At 38.6% G+C, this 22,853-nt stretch overlaps 1 protein-coding gene across 1 annotated transcript in view; it reads right to left on the minus strand.

The window, feature by feature from the left end:
* Positions 1-843: 843 nt before the first annotated feature.
* The window catches only part of ATP11B (ATPase, class VI, type 11B), a 50,810-nt gene continuing 28,800 nt past the window's right edge, over positions 844-22,853 (minus strand). Inside the window, exons 22-29 of the mRNA XM_010133304.1 lie at positions 21,848-21,907; positions 21,421-21,548; positions 20,450-20,588; positions 17,396-17,461; positions 16,988-17,091; positions 16,184-16,349; positions 4,736-4,869; positions 844-1,149 (exon numbers count right to left, since the gene is read on the minus strand). Coding sequence (XP_010131606.1) covers positions 1,068-1,149; positions 4,736-4,869; positions 16,184-16,349; positions 16,988-17,091; positions 17,396-17,461; positions 20,450-20,588; positions 21,421-21,548; positions 21,848-21,907 — 879 coding nt within the window. The 3' untranslated portion in view covers positions 844-1,067. The remainder of the gene's footprint in view (positions 1,150-4,735; positions 4,870-16,183; positions 16,350-16,987; positions 17,092-17,395; positions 17,462-20,449; positions 20,589-21,420; positions 21,549-21,847; positions 21,908-22,853) is intronic.

The raw sequence follows: 22,853 nt of genomic DNA on the forward strand, positions 1-22,853 counted from the left end.
GCTACCCAGCCCCAAACACACAGACACGTTTAAATGGGGACAACAGATGTACCTGCAAAATGTACCGTGCAAAGCTCCATCTGTGCAATTTGTTTTTATTGGCATACTTAGGTATCAAAACATTGCGTCAATGCCTCCAATCCTTCAGCTATAGGAAGATAATTAAGCATTAATTGTATCTTCAGAGTACAACATGACCAAATATAAACACATGAAAAAGAACAACACATGCAAAAAATTCCCCAACTTTAAAAGGATTAATAATTGAAAAAAATTTATGCTCGTGAGACTTCTGCACAATCCACCAATTCTCACATTTTTTCATGTCAGGATCAAGAACTGTTAACAAAACACAGGACATAACAGAAGATGACTGGCCTCTGAATTGTACTTTAAGAGAACAGAGAACTCTTACATCCCTTGTTACTCAAATTATTGATTTGTCCAAGTTAACTTTTTCAAAACAACTAATACACTGCTGTTCATGCACCAACATAAATATTTGAATTGCATTTAACTCTCAAAAATGACTAAACTGATTGCTTTATTCTGTAAGCAATACAGCAACTGTCCGTGGAAATAACAAAACTGATTCGCAAACTGCTAAGACAGCATCTGTAAGAGACCGCTCAAAACTGCTCTGTGTGTTTGAAGCGAAGGCTCTTCGTGAAAAACACAACTTTAAAAAGTTTCATTGTGCAAATTCAGTTCTATTGGAGGACTCGAATTTGGAGGAGAAAGATTTTGTCGCTGCGCTACAGTGACCTTTCAAGTATCAAATGCAGGATTCTAATCTGCTCATATGGTAACAAGAAGTGATTAAATAGTCAAAGTGTTCCTTACAAAAAAAATTATTTAGCAATTTAAGGATATAATTACAAAAAAAGTACCAAGAGCAATGACTGTCCAGGGGCCTTATGCCAGACCACGAGACAAGCCACAGTTTGGATCTGAAGTCAGGTGAATCTTTTCTAGGGCAGAGCTGTGGCACAGAGCTCGCCTCAGAACCTACTACAGGTGTGTGCGCACCACATGGCTCCCTCAAGGCATTTACACAAATGTCCTTGTTAGCAAGTGGATGAGTCCATTGAGGAGAGAGTCAAGATGCTTCTGTCGTTGGCATAGAAAGGATCCGATGAACTCCATGATCTAAAGTAACAATAAAAGAAAAGTTTGGCTGACTGGGAACTTATCATCTAGAGGTGAGGAGAAAAGTCTATGAAAGCAAAAGATAAAGGTGTTAGGAGATTAAGCAAATGTAACTCTCTAGAAGACTAAGCTAGCGCTCCGTGTAGGCACCTAAATCTCATTCAAACCTTCCAAAATAGACCGCAATTAATCATGCCAGCTATGGAATTAACTGTTCTGTGTTTACCTTTCTGGTGAAGTTGACTCACAGCTACAGGTATTTTCAGCACTATGAACAAAATGACAGAAGTTTTAAAATCGTGCCTCAAGGACAATCTGAACGTTGCCTGTGAAAGCAGAGGCACTGAACGCAACGACTTGATCTAGCCTAAGGTCATCCCAGTGAAGCCTTGTGGTACGCACAGCTGACCGTGGTGGGTGTTCTAATGTCACACATCCACGCTCTCTAAAGGAGTGGGTAGGCAAAACTTAGCTACAGCCATCAACATCTTTCACCCCTTACTGCTAAATTTAAGCCCAAATTTAAGGCACGGGGTAAACTACCTAATGTGTCACAGCTTTGATTCAGGAGGGGTCTTGCGATGTCCTTCTCTTAAGCACAAATTACTACTGTTCTTGGTTGAACTGTATTATAGGACTGTATGTGAAAAGTTGAAAAATAGAAGGTTGGAAGGCAGTGAATCAAAATATAATGAACTTATCCTCCAAATGTGCCTCTGTCAGAAATCTGCTGTTTCTTTAGAACTTTTACATGCAGCGCCTTGACACGAGAACCACTAATGGGAGATCTGAACAGCTCAGTAATGAATCCTACTGCACAAGAAATGTCGGTGATCCAGCATCAATACTTTACTGACTGACAAGCTGACAGACAATTTAATGGAACAGACAGACAAAAATGCATTTTTTATCGTACCACACCACACATTTTATATTCTAACTGGTGAACGAAGCTATAGAAAACATTTCTCAAATACATTTTACAAGCAGTAAATTAAGTACAAGAGACTATATTCCTGTGGCCCACTACTCCAAGCATTTGTACAGCTTTGATTCATCAAAGTTTCTATCAAAATTGATACCATGTTTGATTTCCTGTTCAGTTATCATATTTGACAGAATATCAGGAATACAATACAAGCCAGCTACAGCAGCATCACTTCAGTATCTTAGCGCTCTGCATTCTACTGCACTCCCACAGACAACGTACTTATCAGCATCACTTCATTCAATATTCAGAATTGCAGCTACCTTCTGGTTGAGTAAGAAGCTGTGTTACGAAGCACAAGGACTCAGAAGACCATCCTGCTTGGGACTGTGCAATCTTCTACAGATACCAGCTACAGGTAACAATCAAAGGAGCTCAAGCTCCTGAATGAAGGCTGCACCGTTTTACAAGCATTCTTAAATCACCGAATAGATCACAACTTGTAACCGCCTCCTGTGATTTAAGCAATTAGGACATTAAAAATAAAGAATAACTTTCACGTATTACCAGGAAAGCGTAGGGGAAAAAATAGACTTAGTACCTTGACTTTTAGACCACGATTTAAGTGTTGGTGCTGAGTGGAAGTAATGGTGGTAATTGAAGAAAGCAAGTAGGACTGAAATTAAACACAAGGTCTTTTCTACTTGTACTGTACATAAATTTAAGAGAAACTAGAAGATGGTTCAGGGTAATTTCAACCAGAGGCAGAAGCAAAAAACTACAAAACTTCAAGCCCTTAGTGTAACGCTGACAGTTTTACATATTCATTAAACATAACACTAACTTCTGTGTTCTAACAACTCAACAATTATTCAGCTGGATGGAACTTGGTCTGAAAATTACATTCTTGTCTGAAAAGCAGACAAAAAATCTGAGCAAAAGCAGTCTTTAAAAAGTATTTAATATTCTGTCAAATATGAGTTATCTTAAAAATATTTATTGAAGTTCTTAAAGAGAGTGAAAAGAAGAGGAAATGGTAAAAATGCAAATGCATTGCAGAAAATAAACCCCAGAATACCTACCTTGTCAGACTGCACATAACTAAGGCAAATGTTAACTAAAAATCTGCTCTATGAGATAACAATAAATGGAAAAAAGTAGCATGAGAAATTCAGAAAGCACAGTTTTACAGAGAAGTGGGAAAAACCCCAAAAAACTTAGGGAACTGCTACCGAAATACTTAATTTTTTTTAGTTCAATTAAATGCTCACCTTGTAGATTAAAAATTCTATTAAATTGTTCATTTTATACATCATGCCCACCTTCTATACAGCCAGAGTTTGAATTAAAAATGTACTTAATCATAACAGTTCACTTTTCATATGGAATGAAACATTTTGCATAATCATACCCTAGACTTGTAGAAACACTGAATAAAGTTCGTAAGTGAGCTGGAAGAGAGCAGCTGACTGAAAGCACAGACGCTGTGTTTGACACGAGAGTTCCGAACAGAGATGTACTACGAACCACTCGATACCTGAAGGCAGAATCGGAACTGACAGAGCTCGTCAGTGAAGGCTGCCCACAGGAGAGTGAACACCGAGTGAATGATATCACAACCTTTAACCGGAAGAGACAAAGCGGTTCAAACACAAAATGAGTTTCCTTGGAAGTGTGAGAGTGCAACTTTTTCAGGTTTGCCTTTTGACCAATGAAGGACCGTGGTATCATTCAGGGTCTGAGAGATTATGATGTACAAAAGACTGTTGTTACTTCTACCCCCAAATACTTCCGTGTTTGCTGGCTATCCCTCTCCAAAGGGAAACGGGGAGATGGCACAGTAGTGTTTTAGTGAGAACTTTTCTCACATTCTGCTGACTGCACATCCGATGACTCTAACGTGCTTTTATCCCACTGAGGTTTGTTTCACATGTGGTTTGTGAAGGAAAAGATTGATTTAGCACATACTCGGGAATGGCACACGTGATTTTGACAATACACCTTCCAGAACCAAAAAAACATTTAAAATTCTTAGAATCTGAAGGTTCTGTTCTGTCAATTACTCTGCTTTTAGAAATAGATTATAAAAGTTCTACTACAAAAATATTTCATCTTCATATCAATCAATGGCTGAAAGATTTAAAGACTCTCCTTCTAGCAATGAAGTTGTATTTAAGGGGGGGAGTGTGAGCCTTTTGTATATCTTCAGGAGTAACGCAAGCTCCAAGGTAAATATTTGGAGGTTGTACATCAAGAACCAAAGGGAAAGTCTTTCAGCTCTACAAACAACTCCTGATTCGTAAAGGTAAAAAAAAAAAAAAAAGGAGAACAAAAACAGCAGCAAGGCTTGATTTTCTAGTGAAAAATGTACAAATCAAGAGAAATTACGAAAGATACAAGAACTTGCAGTAAGCCAAACTAAATGTAACAGAAATCTTCTGAAAACTGTTTTTCCCCCTCTGCATCCCAAAAGAAAGCACTCAAAAAGACAAAAAACTAGTCTTTTAGGATGAAAAAAGTACAATAAAGAGTTGCGTTTCCTACTTAAATAAGCCAAACCTGCAGCTGGTTTGCTAGACATCTATTGCTGCAGGCTCATCAGGTTCCAGTTTATAGGAGAATCGTCTGCAGCAAAGGCTATTGAGAGAAATGCCACACCTGCTGACCCGGGTCGGGCTACATCTTCCCATCAGTCGTTCCAGCATTCTTCTAACAGATGTGCATGCTGTTTCCCCATCTGAGAAGCAGCACATGGAGTCCAAGCAGTTGATACCTGAACCTGCCTCAGTAAGCTGGAAAGAGAAGATAAAACAAAAATAAAAGAAAACAAAAGATCAGTACTCACAGATCCCAGCAATGAAGATGTCATCAGAAAACACTGAGGAGAAGCATGTTTTCTTAGAGTGTTGAATATTTTTCAATTTTATAGGAGAACTAAAATGATGAATAACATTACCACCTCCCTTCCCAAGGTCTATATACACTAAAACTTGGTCTTTCCAAGGTTTGAATGCAGCCCTGGTGAGCATATGGAAATCGTTTAGCACCATCTCTGGTGAGCAGTTCTCTGCGTTTCAGCTGTAACGCAGCTGTGGAGCAGAGCATCATGCAGTTTAAGCTGTGATGCCTTGATTAGCCTCAGCAGAGGTACAACAATTTATACAAGCTGCAGGCCTGCCTTGTTTTAAGGGTAATCTATCTAGAGAAAGCTTCAGACCTGATCATAAGTAGTAATTTTTCCTCATGAAGTGTACAATGCAGCTTCCTATAATAATTCCTATTATATCAGGACCAAAGATACCCTTGCCTTGGCAAGAACAGAAGCACATTTCTGATTTTGTGACTATCTTTTGTCTAAATGCAAATGATGTTAGAAAGGTTCAGTCATGCTTGTGTTAGCACGAAGAATAATTCTACATCAGTATCATACACTTTCTACTGTTCATTCTTAGTAGGTGAGAAAAAGACCCAAACAAAATGAAAGCAGTAATATAGAGGCGTATGGATTTAAGTGCCATCTACCAGCATGCTCCTCTATGTTATTTTTGCACGCTAGTCAACCACAGCGTAACTAAAATCTAACTGAAATCTAGTACTGCTAGAGAGAGAGTAACCAAAACTGACTGCAGCATCCTTTCCAAAAGGAAATGAAAATGGAGGGTGGGGATGCTTTCTAATTTAATTTGACACTCCCCATGAGAGCACCCTGTCAAATAAATGCCAAACACACAGGCTAAATTTAAGCATTCGTTGTCCTTCCCTCGCCCTCAGACACTAGTGAATGAGGAAATCTGTGGGGAGACATCTTAGTCTACAACAGCACCCAACTCACTTAAGAGCTTCCCCCACCTTTTCGCTGTGTGACCAAAGGTCACTGTGGTCTGAAGACCTTGGCTTTCCAAGACCACTTTCTTTCATGCCACCCATGCTTGCCCAACACTGTAAAGAAAGCAAAGCACCTCAGAGTTTCCCATGAGAATGGTACTATGAGTGGACACCTTCCTTCTCAATCCCCCGTAACACACAACTGGACTGATCACCGCTGTGTGTAACAGAACAACTACTAGACTGCAAAGAGGAGGCAGCTACAGGAACAATCCAAGAGAAAAATCCCAACTTGTAGGACAAGGAGGGAGCATGCAGGCAGAACTGATGTTTCCATGCATCTTTTCCTGTGCCTGGCCCTTCCTCAGCTCTGTTCCACACTCCCCATGGTCCTTCCTGACATACCGCTTAACTGACAATCCTCCAAGCATCATGTTAACTGTATGAACGTACAAATGGAAACCCCCTTGCTGCACCTTGAAGGCCGTGAATGAGCGCAGGCAGAACGCACACTTCTGACTAACTCACACTCACTTGGCGGGCTTCCTGGACACAAAATGAACATTTATTACTACAAAAAACTTCGGTAAAAATCTCAGAGGCAGGAGCAGAAGCACTGTAACTGACAGGTCTAAAAGGGCTTTGGGTTACAGCAAAAGCAAACCAAAGCACTCCTCAACCGAGCACAAGTCCCTGAACACCCTTACTTGATGACCATAACATCTGGGCACAATTGTACCATCACAGAAGATACCGTAATTAGGAACAGCACAATTTGCAGCATTCCAGTACGAGCAAATAAGGCCTGCACAGCCACTTCATGCTGCGGTCACAGTATATCAGGCAAGGAATGACACTGAGCAGAGGAATTCCTGCTAGGTCGTCACAAAGCACGCTCCCTCCTGCAGTGATCTTCCCGGCTGTTTCCACAGCAATACAAACTGAACTCCCAACATCCCTACACTTAGATTGCATTACCTTGAAGCAGACCAAGCAACACCTGTACTGTAAAAGGTCATATTGCAGTGGTGGTATGTAGCACCAGATGGACCAGACATTTTTCTTCCCTAGAATGTGCTGACCTGAGAAGTCCCAGTCCTAGAAACTGTTCAAAGACTGGCAAAAAAAGGAACTAAGAGTAACCCAAACTACCTTCCAAGGAGTGAACCCTCACCTCTGGAGGGCTGATGGCTCTTCACTGCAATCTGCTTTGTTCTTCTCAAGTGAGATACTCACGAAAAGCTAGGATCATGCTTGAACCAGAATTTATGGAAAAGTTCCTACTCCCCTTTTCTAAACAACAGCAAATGTGACCTTACACGAACCTGGAAACAACATTTATGTTTTATTAAGTAATACTGAGAGAGCATTAAGGACAACATAAAAATAGATTCAATTCTGTGTGTAGATATATTCTGTATCACTGCCTGGTGAACATGGATTTTTATAGTTATATCCTGGAAGGAAGATACTTATATTATGCTAAAGAGTCCCTCTTCTCCCTTTCCTCTCTGTGGCAGACAATTATGACCAGAGTTTTATACTGAAGTAAAACCTGGCATGGTAAGGCAGTACAGCATAATGGACTCTGAAGAGCTGAAACAAACCTTCAGAAAAAAAAAGGAGATACAATGCTTTAAAAAATGTGGTAATTACAGAGAAATATCTGATGATATTCATATTTGGGCTGTTAATGAAGTATTTTCATAACGGAAGATTCAAGAACACAAGAAACATAATAATTTATATGACAATGGCCCATTTCATGTAATAAATCAAAAAGCAACTGAAGTGCAGAATTAAAGAATGATTCAGCTTGATAAGGCAAAAAAAAAAAATCAAACCCACACACTATGATGCAAACTTTCTTGTAGATACCAAAAATATGGTTATTCTGGAGATGGCTCCATGACTGTCTCTATATGATATATATAAATGTATATACACACACAGGAGGGTAGAGCGGGAGTACTACCTAGTGAACGTAAGAACTGTCGGGTAGGCTAGATGGATCTAGCAGTTGCCTACTGTCCTCCCCTCTGTGCCTGCTTTCAGCAAAGTCACCTGCTGAGCTGACTGAACCCTTATCTTCTTCCATCTAGAAGGACAGAAAAGCAACAAATCTTATAAAGGACCATGCTTGAATTGCTTTACAACAGTTGCCATTTTTATAAGAACGTTCACCTTACAGAGCTGTTCTTGGGAGTACACAGCATATTCACAAGGTAAAGAGGCAATTTTTTCAAGTTAACCATGGATCAAACACGGTTTATCAGTGCACAAGCATCAGAAGTGCTCGATCTTCTGGCACGCCATAGGCTACACAAAGGGAAAACCCAACAAATTTGAAATCTACTCCAAATTTTCAGATTTTGGTTTCAGATTTGAGTTTTATTGGTTTTCCCCTTTCTAACAGAAAAGGCCATTTCAGTTTATTTGTGTTACTACAGGTACTCTATATGCCACAAGACAGATATTTCAACTAAACACTTAGTCACACCAAATACACAGTTAGGACTTTGTTGGACAGGAAATGTATTTAATCCTGTACCTCAGGAGATCTGCAGCATATTTTCCTGAGCCGAGGTCCTAGCTGCCACATGTCTGATGCCACACGGACGTTTCAGAAAATATATATAAAGATAGTTATTACTATTCCACAATTAAGTTAAAACTTGCTCCCTACTGTAAAGTTCACTTTCTTTAACCCTTAAGATACCATTATCCCAAACAATTAGATTTAAAAGGAAATCTAAGAATGGTGACATCTAACAACTTCACTGGCACTTGCATTTTCAGCATTTTTCTAGTTTTTCTACTCTTCATCTCTTTGAATCAAATAAACCTACAAATGCCAAATTATTTCATTATTCCAAAGTCATTAGACGAAAGTTTCTTCAGGTAAGTAAATATGCGCACTTTTGGGAATGAAGATTAATACAAAATAGTTCACTCTTCTCTCACGAATTCCCTCTTCCTGTGGTAGATTCCATGGTTTAGCTAACAGATCAGCACCACACTGCTAACACACCGTACAGGAAAAGATTACCCTTGGCCAAAGTGTAGCCACTTAGGATGTTCTGGTGCACTTCACTAGTGTGGATGAGTGCTTGCCCCTCAACAGTCTTCTTGGAAGTTACATGTTCCTTACAGAAAATGTTCACAGCAAAAGGAACAGAAACCTGTCTGTTCTTGGCTTCTGCACAGCTGGGCTGGATCAGATTTGAGAGCTATTAGGAGGGGAATCCTGCGAAACAGGAACTATAGCAAAAAATACAGACAGGTATTGAAGGCCATAAAGCCAGGGCCAGGGCTCTGGAGTTCTGGAGACAGCTAAAGGCAGCAGATGTTATGAGAAGAAGGGAAAACAAGCCCACAACAGACTCACAGGCCTGTAGATGGGGAAAGAACAGGGTTTTGGCTGTGCTAAGGCAACTGCTACAGTTTGAGAGTCCCAGAGAGAATGTCATGCACTGCCTTCTCTGTAAATAAAAAACTATTTGTGTTTTACATTTCCCTAGCACTGGAACAGTCACAATATTCTGTCCAAAGGTAAAGACTATTATAAACATAGTTAATCCCACCACAGTTAACCCATCCCTGTAAGTAGAGTTAAAACATCTGTTCGAGCAACAGTTCTCACATGCAGCTTATGATTTCTGACGGTTCTTCTAAAGCACAGAGACACATATGCATACACACAGTCAGACAAAACTTTGTTTACAAAGAAAAAATTGATATGAGGTACAATGGGGCCCAGTTAGTACCCTAAGACATGTAATTCACATGTTTCAAGACCAGAGCAGACAGCTACCGAGGACAGAAGTACTCAGTCTCCAGTCAAGCACAAAGCTGGCACCTGAGCTGGCCTGCTTGACTTCCTCTTCATCCCAAGTGACATCAGAGGCAAAAAGAGTTTAACAGGCACGTTCAAGACTGCATTTCTGACTTAAAAGAATCACATGGACACTTAAAAGACACACCTCAGAACTCTTAACTATACACCATAAATGTACTTAATAGGAACGTGAACATTTTTTGCACTCTGTGAAGCCTGTAGACATAAAAAATTATTATACCATCATACTTTTAATTGGCATACATAAAGGTATTCTTCTGTACATCAAAACAAGGAATAACCTGGTGCTAAACTCCTTTTGAGGTCTGTAATACATACTTAACGAACAATAAGAAACTGCCCAAGTCTTTCCATCAATCTACCTGCATTCTGCAGTCATGAAGAATGCAGTTACTGGGGGGGGGAGCATGTACAAATGAGGTGGGAGGGACCGAATTAGCTGCTTACAGCTACACTCACCAAGCAGCTGTTTTGTTCCACGGTCCTACCGTTTTCCTTGCTTTCTCTGCTCTACTGCTTTTGGGAAATAGCTGCCCTGGACACCACAGAAACTAGCCCATGGTCTTCACACTGGTATTTACTTAGTGTAAAAGTTTATTTAGTGTAAAATAGTTTCCATCTATTAACCGACTTTCCTTTTTGGTGTTTTCAGTAAGGATCCACAGGACAGTTTCCAAACTCCGTCCAACAACTACAAATAAAGATCTAGAGAAACCTGAATCCTTGTTTCTCTCTTGTTGCACTTTACAACTTCACTCAGTGCTCGTATTTCAGATGCCTCACTACAGATACAAGTGTAAGAATTCTGACAGACAAGAGAATTGGATTTGCATACGCTTTTGCTACTCATGGACGGAAGAAATTTCCCATTTTTTCAACCCTTACCCTAAGTGTAGTGTGAAGAAAATCCCCTCAAGTTTGCAAGCATGCTACTGTCTTTATAACTACAGTGCTGCATTCCTAGACAGCCTTATTTTTCTTCTACCATCCAGTTGCATAATCCTTAAAATGTGTTTAGTTTTGAAAAGCTTAGCATTCTAAAAGTGTGATATGATGCACCACATAATTCACTTAAATAATTCAGTGAGAAAACAGAGATTTAATGAAAATATATTTATTAAAAGTTTTAAATTTTAAAACTTACATGACACTGATAAACCAAGAATTTTAAAAGCTAACTTGTAAAAGTTTTTGCTAAGTTTACTAAAATTCAAGATGTATACTGCAGTTTGCTTGTTTTAAAGCTAGACAGTGCTGAACTTAAACAAAAGAACCCCACCACAACCTCCCTGGGGGGTTTTGAAACCTAAGCTGATACGTTTCACAGTGGGACAACTAACAGCTGAACACAACAGCACTTCCAAGTTCTGCCTTGCAAAGGTGTAGCGCACTCTCAGAGGAAATACAAAGCTCTTATCTCCCCTCCTCTTTAAAGGGGCTTGTATCATCAGTTTCAACTAACCACTAAAAAGTCTCTGCTAATTGTTTACCATGTCAGCATCCTGCCTCTTCCTCTCCCAGTTAACGGGCAATTAAATTCCCAAACTGTAGGATGGTTGGTTCTCCTAGCACCTATTTGTATGCTTTTAAATAACACAGTCACCTTAAAATATATATTTAAAAAGAATCAGTTCTGTGCATTAATTCTCACTGTAGAATATAGGAGCAGATAACAGGTGGGATAAAACAAACAGATTAAGACGGTACTGGTGCATATAAATGGTTTAGTCCTACAAAAGAGAATCAGCATTTGATACCATTTCATGTACTGAACTCAGCGCATTTGAAGAGTTTCAGAAGCATAATGGCTCACCTAAACAGATACATGTATGCTTTGATCTTTTTTTGAATTAATTTTCTAGGACTTTGTGGCCAAATACCTCTAGGAATATGTATCTATACACATTGAAAACAAACAACACTCACTTTATAGATGCACAAAACAAACACAAAGCGCCTTAGCTGCATAAGTGTACATAGGCACCCCAACTTAAACTCCTGCTCTTTCAACAGAAGTGAAAGCAAATTAAAATGGGCAAAATTGCTGCCTGGAACACATGGGCCTTCCTGTCACAGCCTTATAAAGCTGAAATTATCCAACATGCAAAAAGCACTGTTAATTTTGACCATAAAGAAATTAAAAGCATTGTAACCATGCCAGAAACTGTGATTATTCAAAAACAGATGCAAGAAGAGCTAGGTCTGTATTCTGAAAGTTGAGCATCATGCTAGGGATGTTTCTTCCTTAAAAAAGCACGTCCAACACATGCTACTTAGGAGAAGCATTTGGCTCAAAACCACAGAGCAAAGCCAAGAAACAACCAAACTGAATGTATCTGCACTAGAGGTATTGCCCTCTCAACCCACTAACATTCATGCCTCTTCCCATCTCTCTCAGCACTGGTTAGTTCACCTTCAGCATGCATAAGAGTTGATGAGGAACTGTCCCTCCTACTCTACCTAATTTTGCTCAGCTGATTCCTTGCCCTGGACAATGGCTGCAGTGCGATGAACTCGTCACTTAAAGCAACTCTGTTGGAGTACATCTACAATTGGACAGAGAAGGGATGGAACATACATGTCAGTAAGTAGCAGCAGTAATTTTCTAAGAGAAAGACACAGGACAAGACATTGTTATTCAAGTGGAAAACACATCATATACAGAACACAAGCCCGGTACCTTCAGGACAACTCCTGGGATTGTCACAGCCAGTTATTGTTTGGTAGGACCACTCTCAAGTGTACCTCAGCTTTCACAGAGAGAAAAAAGGCCTATGCACTTTTACACCTACTCCTTACCAGACACCTTTATTCAGTATTACTTTCTCGTCTCAATAACGCTGTGATTTATATTTAGCCAAAGACTTACGTTTTGATTCAGATTTACCTTTCTATCCGCTTCCTTCTGTATGATTCTATTAACACACCTACAGTCAGAAGTTACCCAGAAGCTACTTCAGGGCAACAGACCTAAGCCCAACATAAGATGGATTTTCTTTAAGGCCAGCTAAAAAAAACCCAAGCCTTGGAACACAGGAAAAAAAAAAAAAAAATTTACACACATGCACCCTAAGTGCATCAAGGAAGGTGAAGTTAACCAAATTCCTCCTTCTAAAGCCTACTCATCTTTGCCTGCCAAGTTTTTAATATACTGACTTCCCAAGAGGGAACAGGTTTATATTTTTAAGTTGTTGTGACAAAACGATATTTACATTTAAAAGTTTATCTTCAGCACAGTTTCTGGAGTGTTTCTCTCTCGTACCAGTGACATTTCTTTGCTCTCTTCTGAGTAACTTAGCTAAATGTAACATGGGACAGATTGTCACTCTCACAGATGAGAGACACCTTGACTGTTGATGTTATGACCTTATACTAAATAAACGATATGAAGTCAGGTTCCTTATATACTGAGTAAGGCAAATGCCTACAGATGCAGTGAATTCTGAGCACTAAGCTGGATAACCCGCACAACTAGTGTGCTCTTAGTCTCTGAAAAATTACAATAGGGGCAAGCACTTTCAGTTGAGACATCTATGCCTGTCTCACTGCCCTGGGAATATTTTAGAATTTGAGAGATGGTGGACAGAAACAAGTAACTTAAACAGCTGCGATTTAAAAATCAATGATTAATTCATGTAACAATTTATCTTGCCCTGATAAAAACTGGAAACTGAACTTTTTCTTTCCCCTTATATGCAAATATACTAATTGAATCCTACAACTAAAAATGAATCATTAAAAATATTAAGTTATACAGAGAGTGCACCTACACTACAAAAAACACATTTAAAAGGGCAATATGCAAAGTTCCACATTCGCTTTTTCAATGACTCGCACAGAAAATTCCTTAGCGTTTAGGACATTAGTCAGAGTCCTTTCCTCTGCTTCAAAATTGAAAGAAAAATATTTCCTAGAAATTTTAAACAACTTAATGAGGTATTATTGTGGTAGAAGCATTCTGTCATTTCTTGACAATAAATGTGCTAAGTTGATCAACTGCTCATCAGAGCCCAGTGAATGGGCTCTACTGCCTCAGTACAAGAATGGCCAACGAAATTCAGTGGGGTTGATTGTCCTGTCAGAAGGAAGAGTGGGAAAAATCTCAACAGATTAAACCTCAAGAACAGAACAAACAGGTGCCTTCTTTCTGCAAACACAGTTTTAACTGTGATTTCGCTAACCACTGAATGGCTGCTGAAGCACTTCTGGTCAAATCAGGTTTTAGGTACCTTGACTTCGCAGTATCAGGAATAAAGTGTTTTCAGAAAAAGCACTTCATTTTGGTAAACATAGAGCCTCGTGCTGACACTGTCAAATGGAAAAAGTAGATGGGAATAAGGGTTGGGGTGTGTGAAGATGACTATATAGACGTGCACAAAGCAAAATCCCCACAGCTATGAATCAAGCTATAGCCACAGGAAAGGTGTTAGACATTCATCAAGGTTCCTTAAAAATAAGAAGTCCGCCTGTGTCCTTGATGACACAACAGTAATGGAAGCAAATTGAACCAGGAAATTTTTTAGAATTGATTCAGAAAGTAAGAGAATGCAACAAGTAGTAAATGGATTAAAAAAATGATGCTGGCTTTTTGTTCTTTAATTCAAGTACTTCAGGAACATGAGAAACCTCAACAGTCATACTGATCACTGCCAAGCAGACAGAAATGGCTGATGTACAGGAAGGAAGGAAAGCAAAGTGTTCGATAAATACAGCCACTAGTTTTTGAAGGGGAAAAAAAAGTTAAGTATCATTACCTATAGAATTTTTCCTAAATCAAGACTCTAACCCAGAAAGTGCAATAAAGTGCAATGAAGAGTCTTACCAGGTCTAGCTGAAGAGTTTTCTGAAAACTAGGGGTTATTTAACTTGTCTTTAAGCTACTAAATCCCAAGACTGGTAAAAGCAGCTAATATTCCCATTCTGGAAAGGGACTAATGGGATATTTTAGCTAGCAACAGGTTTATCAGCATGATCTTGATCCTAGGCAAATTAAGAAGTGTCTCACACGGCTTTTTTTAAACACACAAATTAGAAGGGTAATACAGTTTAAGAAACCCAGAATGCATTTAGAGCAAAGTAATTACAAGGTTAGATGCTAAAGGTGACCGTACTGATGTGATGCAGTTAAGCGTTCTGCATGGCACGTAGTGCAGTGTAATTTGGATTAAGCAACTAGGACACCAGAAAATCAATATGGCACACAATCAGACTAAATGCTGCTAACAGGCTTCAGAAGGTTGCTGTGTTTGGGGATATCTTTGTCAACTGGATTCTTCATCTGCCTTCACTTTTTTTTTTTTTTGGCCCTATGCTATTTGACCTTTCATCAAGGACCTGGAAGACACCTAGATAATCACTTGCAGATGAGAAAAAGATGCAGAAGATAGCAGGTTATCGATGTACACTATTTTGCAAACTGAATACAGCTGGGGGATTCATTTTTTCCATACTTGAAGCTAATGTTCACTGTACTGGAATACTGTGTCCACTGGTGAAATGCAAAATTCAAGATGAGGTTGAGGAATGGTGAAGATTACAGGAGAAACACAAGAATGATTGAGAGACTGGAAAACAACCTTTTTGTCAGAAGATAAGTGCAATCGACTTCACTGACAAAATTAACTCAATCACAAACTTAACTGTGAATAAAACAAAGAACTGCTAATGGAAGTTTCTGAAAGCTGAAACCAGAGACAGTAACTATGAGAACAATGGGTCAGGATGACTTCTCCGTTAACTGTCCTTAAGAAGAAAGCTCTCAAACACAGAGGGGCATTTACCTAAAAGACAGCCTAACTTCAACAGAGTGATTTCAAGGACTTCTTGTAGCCTGTGCCAGGCAGAAGGGAGATTCTGTTATCACAGCGTATCTTTAGACCTCTTCTATGAGTTTATGAAAGTGCCACACGGATAGTTATCCTTAATTACATAATCAACAACGAAATACATGGCACGTGATATGATTTAAGAAATACTAAACAAGACCTACTAAAGTAATTTTCAAATTTATTATTTTCATTGTGTTTTGAGAACTATTCAGTGACAATTACAGCTGAAGAGAGAGCTTCAAATACCTAGACAAAAATGAGGGTAAGTCACCACCTTTAAAGCAGTACAAAAATGCATAGTATGATCCCTTTATTACAGCTGCAAGCTGAGATGCAAAAGACTAAGTGATCCCTTTATAAATAATTCTATTATTGTTAACATCAATTACTTAAACATAAATATTATTTCCTTGTAAAATGGTGCCGTTTTTGTAATTTTAAATTAACGATTACGTTTTGCAATGAGAGCACTGTTATGCATTAAACAGGACAGCAAGGTAAAAGGATAATTAAGTATCACAGGAAAGTGATTACCTTACAAGACAGATTTTAACAAATGTGTTCTTCAAGTTGGATACAAAAGCATAACATTACCTGAGCTTTTTCAGTACTCGTTGGTTGTAGATGTCTGTACAGCACTTTCTTCACAACATCAATAAACAAACAAGCAACTACTATGAGGATTATGGCAAACCAAGCAGAACCACTTGACAACAGTTGAACAAATACAAAATACATGTCCTGGGTATGTAAAAATGGCCTGAAAAGTTAAAAGAAGTGGCAGTTACTAAAAGAAACTTCTAGAAGCAGAAGTACAGTACAGGCAGGCTCAAGTGTGTATTATTTTGCATCAAGCAGCAAGTCTCTCAGCATGCAGAGTTACAACTGCATGTGTCCATGAAGAAGTCTAACACAACCTGCTGGACCTGACCTGCGAACAACCTCTGGGGAAGGAGGGTATTAAGGGAAACATTCTGGTTTAGCTTTAAATTGCGTTGCAGGAAACCAGTCACCATCCTATACCTCCAAGATCACAAAACATAAGCAAAAATAAATGACTTCACCAATTCAAACCCCAGCATCTCGATTTCTACGGCCAACATTCACCTATTACATAGCGCCTCTGGAAACCTCTCTACTTTTTAAAAACAAAATGCCTTTACAGTCACAGGCTGCCAGAGACGAGTAATGCCTGTCCTTGAGCACAGGACAGCTTAGCAGCATCGCTTGAATTTCTAAAACAATCACCAAGGGAGAGTGGTCACTCTAGAGTTAAAAAATTTATTTTCTAACACCTGTCACAAAACACAGAGCAAGATGTAGAACATAACTTTGATGTTTTTTCATAGTTTCACCAATAGCATGTGCTATAGAAATAAAAAAAAAGGAATCACTCACCAGATAATTCCCCCATAAAACAAGGAGAATATGAAATAAAATACAATGGATCCCCAAGTAACAAGATGGTTTATCCACGTCCAGAAGTGAGTTTCTAGGGCCATCTAAAATAAAAATAATTTCAGTGATTATCCTCTTCCCCCCACTTCACAGAAAATGATAAAGACTGGTCTGAATGCACCTATGAACTTCCAGCTCAACCACTAAATGTTGTGGTAACATGCAATAACTACAAAGAAAAATTTTAACCAAAATTTTAACCACAAATTTTAACCACTGAAACCAAACACAAAATTAATTGTCTGGAATCCTCAAGAATCAACTACTTCTGTATAACTTGTGAAACAATTTTAAATTGTTGCTCTATCATAGATCCAAACACAGAGAGTAAGTCGTATAGTATCATACCTTCATCGTAACAGTTATAACCATAACGGTGAAGACCAAAGTACCAAATGTCCAGTTCCCAAACATCTAAGAAAACAACAAGGCAAAAATCATTGAAGAAAAAAAAAAATTGTTAAAAGCATTCATGGCAAGTTAAGGTTCTTCTTAAGTCAGCTATAGTAATGAAACATGTCTGTGGACATTAGCTTGTGACATCTAATCATCATGGAAAAGCGAGAAGGATAAAGCACAAACTACTAGAAAAAAAAGCACAGCTTATGATAAGAGCAAAATTAACAACCCACAAGTCATCTTTCTTCTTAGTTTAAAACCACAAAGGCTTCATGACATATGAAGAAAGTCCAAAACAGTAACATGAAATGATAGGGAAATGAAGATACCAATTCGATCAATTAAGTATCCAACAGAAAGCAAGTTTTGGGTAGAATGTATTCACTTTAATGTAAGTGCAAAACACTTTAAGTTTAAACATTTCCAGATCATTTTCAACATGCAGCATCACCTGAGGGTTCACTTTTTATCCCAAGCACAATTTTACAATTCAAAAATAATGGTGCCATTGTATTTTTCAAAGAAAACTCTAAGGAAAAGACACTTTGTTTCAAGGCTAATAAACACAAAACTAAGCTTCAATTCTAATGCTGGATCTATCACTTTTGTATTCTCTTGTCCATATAAATTAACTATTAAAACTCTGAACAAGTTCTACAACAATAAAATCTCAGCTCTGACAACCAAGCGGGGGTGCTGAGTTTGTAATCTACCTACACACATGCCACTCGGACACGCACTACCCGTCTACAACAGGTCCCACTGCTCTCCCTTGTAAGCAGTCTGGGTGCTGAAACTGAAGACACTGCTGTTTCGTTGCCATTTCTGCCACTGTCACACTGACCAGCGACCAAGCCCTCAACTCTGTCTTTACCAGCAGCAGAGTAAGCAGGCAAGGAGGAAGGCACCACATGCAGACAGGCAATCAAAGTCATCCTCGAGTTGATTTGTTAGTACAGCACAGAGGCACGGAACTGGGATTCGCACAGTTGTAGTCCTTGTTACAGAGTCTGACAGAAAAAATCCCAACTGCCTGATGATAGATCTCACAATTGCTTTCTCATCTTCACTCAAGGTACAAATTGAGGCAGCCGTGAGTCTGGATTTACTGATAATTTTAAAGACCTTTGCTATAACACGTATTCTGAAGCCTTCTATTTACTTTTCATTCTGATGGTGATGTTTCACAAGCCACAAGCTTGCTGTTAACTACTGCAATAACCGCCTTAAAGTAAAATCAGACTCCTGCTCTTGTGTGACCTGTGAAAGAAAGTGTCTTTGCTAACACTGCTCTTAACAGTCACAGAGTTAGACTGCTACGTGAAAGAACGTGAACACGTTCTTGCCACCATTTTATTTTTGAACACATTTACACTGCGGATGCTGCATCCTTTAATACTGTGAAGTAACAGATACAAAATATTGTATCTCCTCCTCTTCTAAACTCTTACCATTTGCCTGTTAGGTTTCAATATCTGATGACATGCACAGCATGAAAAAGGGGGGAGAAAGAAAGAACTAAAAGATCAAGTTGTTGCAGGATGTGTTGAGGTAAGCCTAACAAACCACCAGAATTAACAAATTATCTACAATCTTTTCTATGCTGCTTTGCTCCAAACCGAGACTGCAAAGGGATCACTTCTTGAGGACTTCCTACCAGAAAGCTCTTCAGCAGCACAGGAGCTTCTCTTGCCCTTCACTTTGGCTTTTCAGGCACACATTAAATTTGCAACATACTTTATGCACCACAAATCCTTTACTGCAACACACAGTTCTACCAGTTCCAATAACCACCTTTTAGCAAACACAGAGAGGTAGAGAGTAACACCACATAAATTCTAAGACTTTAAGTCACATCTCAGAACGTGAGAAGCCAAAGGGCATCCGAAAGCTTTATTTCCTCATCCACTGAGTATTTTTTAAATATCTTGAGGTTAACCCTCTTTTCTGCTCCTCGCTGCAGGGATGCTGACCTCCAGTTCACATGCTCTCTGATGTTAGTCACTGAAGACAATCCTGGTCATTGTCTATACACCAGTTTATGAAAAACCTTTTTTTTTTGGCTAAACCTCCTGAGCTCACACCCACCCCCTACCAACAGGCTGACCACTGTGAATACAGCACGGTGCTATTTTTGTGCCTTGTGCTGTAACTCGCAACTCTACCAAGCACTACACAGGAATCAGCCAGCACTTCACATCAGTAGTAAGAATGGCATAATGAGAGAAGCAAAGGCATTTTGCATCACTACCCCTAACAGCTGTGAAAGAAGAAACATTATCTAACTGTTCCAAATTGGGCTAACTAACTCAGAATGAGGCAAATGAGGAAGCAAACTGTAATGGTTTCATCTAAGCTCTAGATTTTTTTTAATGTGATTTTTCCTGTGAAATTTAATACGTTTATGAGAGCATCAAATTAGTGATGATTTCATTACATCATTGTCCTAAAAACATCTATTGAATAAACAGTGTAATTTAAAAAGCAGCTTACACCACTTAATCTTTAAAAGTTCTGAGTAATTAAAATAATACATTTTCAGGAGAAGCTTTAAGACTTTTGGCAACTTTCAGATTTAAGCGTAATTTTCTAATATATGCTAAAGGAAAGCCATTGCTTGACACAGCAATTAGATTCAACTCAAAAGAGTTTTGAATGAATGCATATAAATTCTCATTTACTGAAGTTATGATATGTGATTTTGACAAAAACAGTATACAAAGTAAGTTTAAGACAACCATAATACATTTATTATTTGAACGGTATGTTCTTCAAGGACAACACACTTTCTGACAACATGCCTTACAGTTTCTACATGAGCAATCTTACTCTTGAAAGCACACACTCTTCAGCATATTGGAAAAGCATCTTTGGTAATTATGTAGTTCATAAAAACAATATAAAAATAAAAATCCTAGATTTTTCTGACACAGAGGATTAAAAAAAAAATTAAGAAATACCACCAAAAAATACAGTAGTAGAATAATTCCTATGATATCATACCTGGCCATTTCCCAGCAGAGAAGTGTCTTCTCCCATTAGAAGATAAGAGCCATAAAAGAAAACAAATGCATGAAAGAAGCCCAAGATGGTCCAGTAAAGAAATGGTTTAAACCCCAGATGTGCATTTTTACTGATGTCTCTGCAGAAAAAAAGTCAAACAGATTTGGGACTTCAGTCTTTATATAACCTATCAGCTATTCACACCGCATGGCTGCAACCACTTGGAATAAATGTAACTTTCAAGAGCACTGAGATACATTTGATGAATGCTGACATATGAAAAAAGTACATTAAATCATAGGGAAAAAAAGAACTCGGAGCTCTTATGATTTTTATGCAGGGATCATCAATGGCAAGGGTCTCCAATGGGTCAGATTCAGAATAGCACAAATTAAAATTCTTCTCCCTGGAGGTGGAATTACAAAAGGAAGAAAATGCCATATCTCCTGATACTTGCCCCTTGTTCTGCTTAAAAGACTTTTCGGAAAAGAGAAACATCTAAGAAACATCTCTTTTTTACAGTAATACATACTTTTTCTTCAAAAAGCAGTACACAGTGAAACATGCCACCACAGAGAAGACATCTAGTTCTACAGGAAATCACTTCCCCTCTTAGTAAAGCGTTTTCTGTGGTGGTTCCCCTAACCACAGCAACCTATTTTTTCATTTGTGTGTCAGTGATTTTCACCTCCTACGCGTAATGCAAGAGAAGGCTGCCAATCATCTATGCTAAGTGCTCCAGTCTTAACGAGACTGACATAAAACTTGTTTCTCTTAAAATACCCATGTTAAATAACTTACAGGATGAAAACTACGCAGCTGCAGTTCTTCTTCATCAAGATAGTTACTACAAATTGCATTAAGTTACAGATAAAAACACTGTAGGGATGTGTAACAGCAAGTTCAGGCTTCTGCAGATACCACTGTTGTTCTGATGCGCTACCGTGGCAATACATGTCAGATATACGTACCGATAGAGCACAGGTTTACTCTGCAATACATGCGGATGCACATGCTGTTCAAAAAGACTGTATATGAGGACAGGCAAGGAAGTGAAACAAATATTGTACAAAGTCAGGTATACGCTGTCATAGAGCGTCTGAAAATAGAAACAAAAATTGAGTCTTGTAAAGAAAGAAGTTGTTTATATTTATGAAAATTTACTAGCACACTAATAGCAGCAACAAAGCATTAATTATGTGAGTTTACTAGTTAGGAGAAAAAACTACACTCACATAACCATCTAGTAATATGAAGTTATCAAATATAGAAAATGAACTGGGTATTCGTTAAGTGTGAAATCTGTGCCACTCCTGCGTAGCCCTTTCCCATTTTTTAAATTATTTACCCTGAGTGTTTCATACCCATTTACCAAGATGTAAGGCGTCCAATACTTACTTGTTGTGAAAACAAACAGAAGAACTGATATAAAAATTGTGGTGTAATAAAGCACACATTCTGAAAAAAGAAAAGTGAAGTAGTTAATTCCTAAAACAAATTGCTAACTCTTACAAGCTCATAAAAATACACAGGAGAGCATAAAGCATTTCAGCACTTTACTTGGCAAAATGAAGCAATATGCTTTGCTTGAGAGTGTATTTTGTTTGTACTGTGGGACAACCAACCTGAAAAGTATAAACCTAATTATATGTGCTTGAAGAACACATCTCATTATGGTAGTACGAGTAGTATTAAAGGAGGAGAAACCCATCCATGTTCCCCTCAGTTTCTTTTCAAGAAATCCTTTGCAAAACAGTTTCCACATTTCCTTCCAAAAAGCTCATGCCCTGCTCACGTGAGCTTTTTGCATAGCAGTAGACAAAACAGAAACTAAAACTTAATACCAGGCTGTTATCTTTAAAAAGCAAACAACGGAAGATAAAAAGGAGCTTGCTGGCCAATGCTAGAATCTCACAAATTCCAAGTAAGTGAGTGAATTTTGATTTCTCATCAAAACTAATGATCAACTATAAAAAGAAGATAAGAAGAACAAAACAGACATTTTATCATTTCAAACACCTCAGTCCAGGACTGAGCTCCCAGGCCCTTTCCCCCACCCCTCACCTCTAGCATTTTGGTTAAGCTCACCCGGCTGCTCCATGCCATAGCACCCTGAGGGGGATCCAAAGATCATTTAGGCCCTGGTGCTGACTTCCCTTGCAGTGGTTCACCTCGGGATTTAAGTCAAGGCTGGGACTATTAAGTTTTCTTAAGGTGAGTCTGCCAGCAAAAAGCATGCTCTCCCTCCAAACACATTTTCAGAGGCCCCTCCCTTCCTCAACTACTTCTTGTGCTCCTTTTTCATTTTACGAAAGATAAATGGCTCATATTAAATCAGTGAACAAAAAAGGTTATAGTTTTACATCTTGCTAAAGAATGCATTTAATTTCAAGCTCAAGAACTA

Source organism: Buceros rhinoceros, unplaced genomic scaffold (genome assembly GCF_000710305.1).
Source record: "Buceros rhinoceros silvestris isolate BGI_N320 unplaced genomic scaffold, ASM71030v1 scaffold9583, whole genome shotgun sequence".
NCBI lineage: Eukaryota > Metazoa > Chordata > Aves > Bucerotiformes > Bucerotidae > Buceros > Buceros rhinoceros.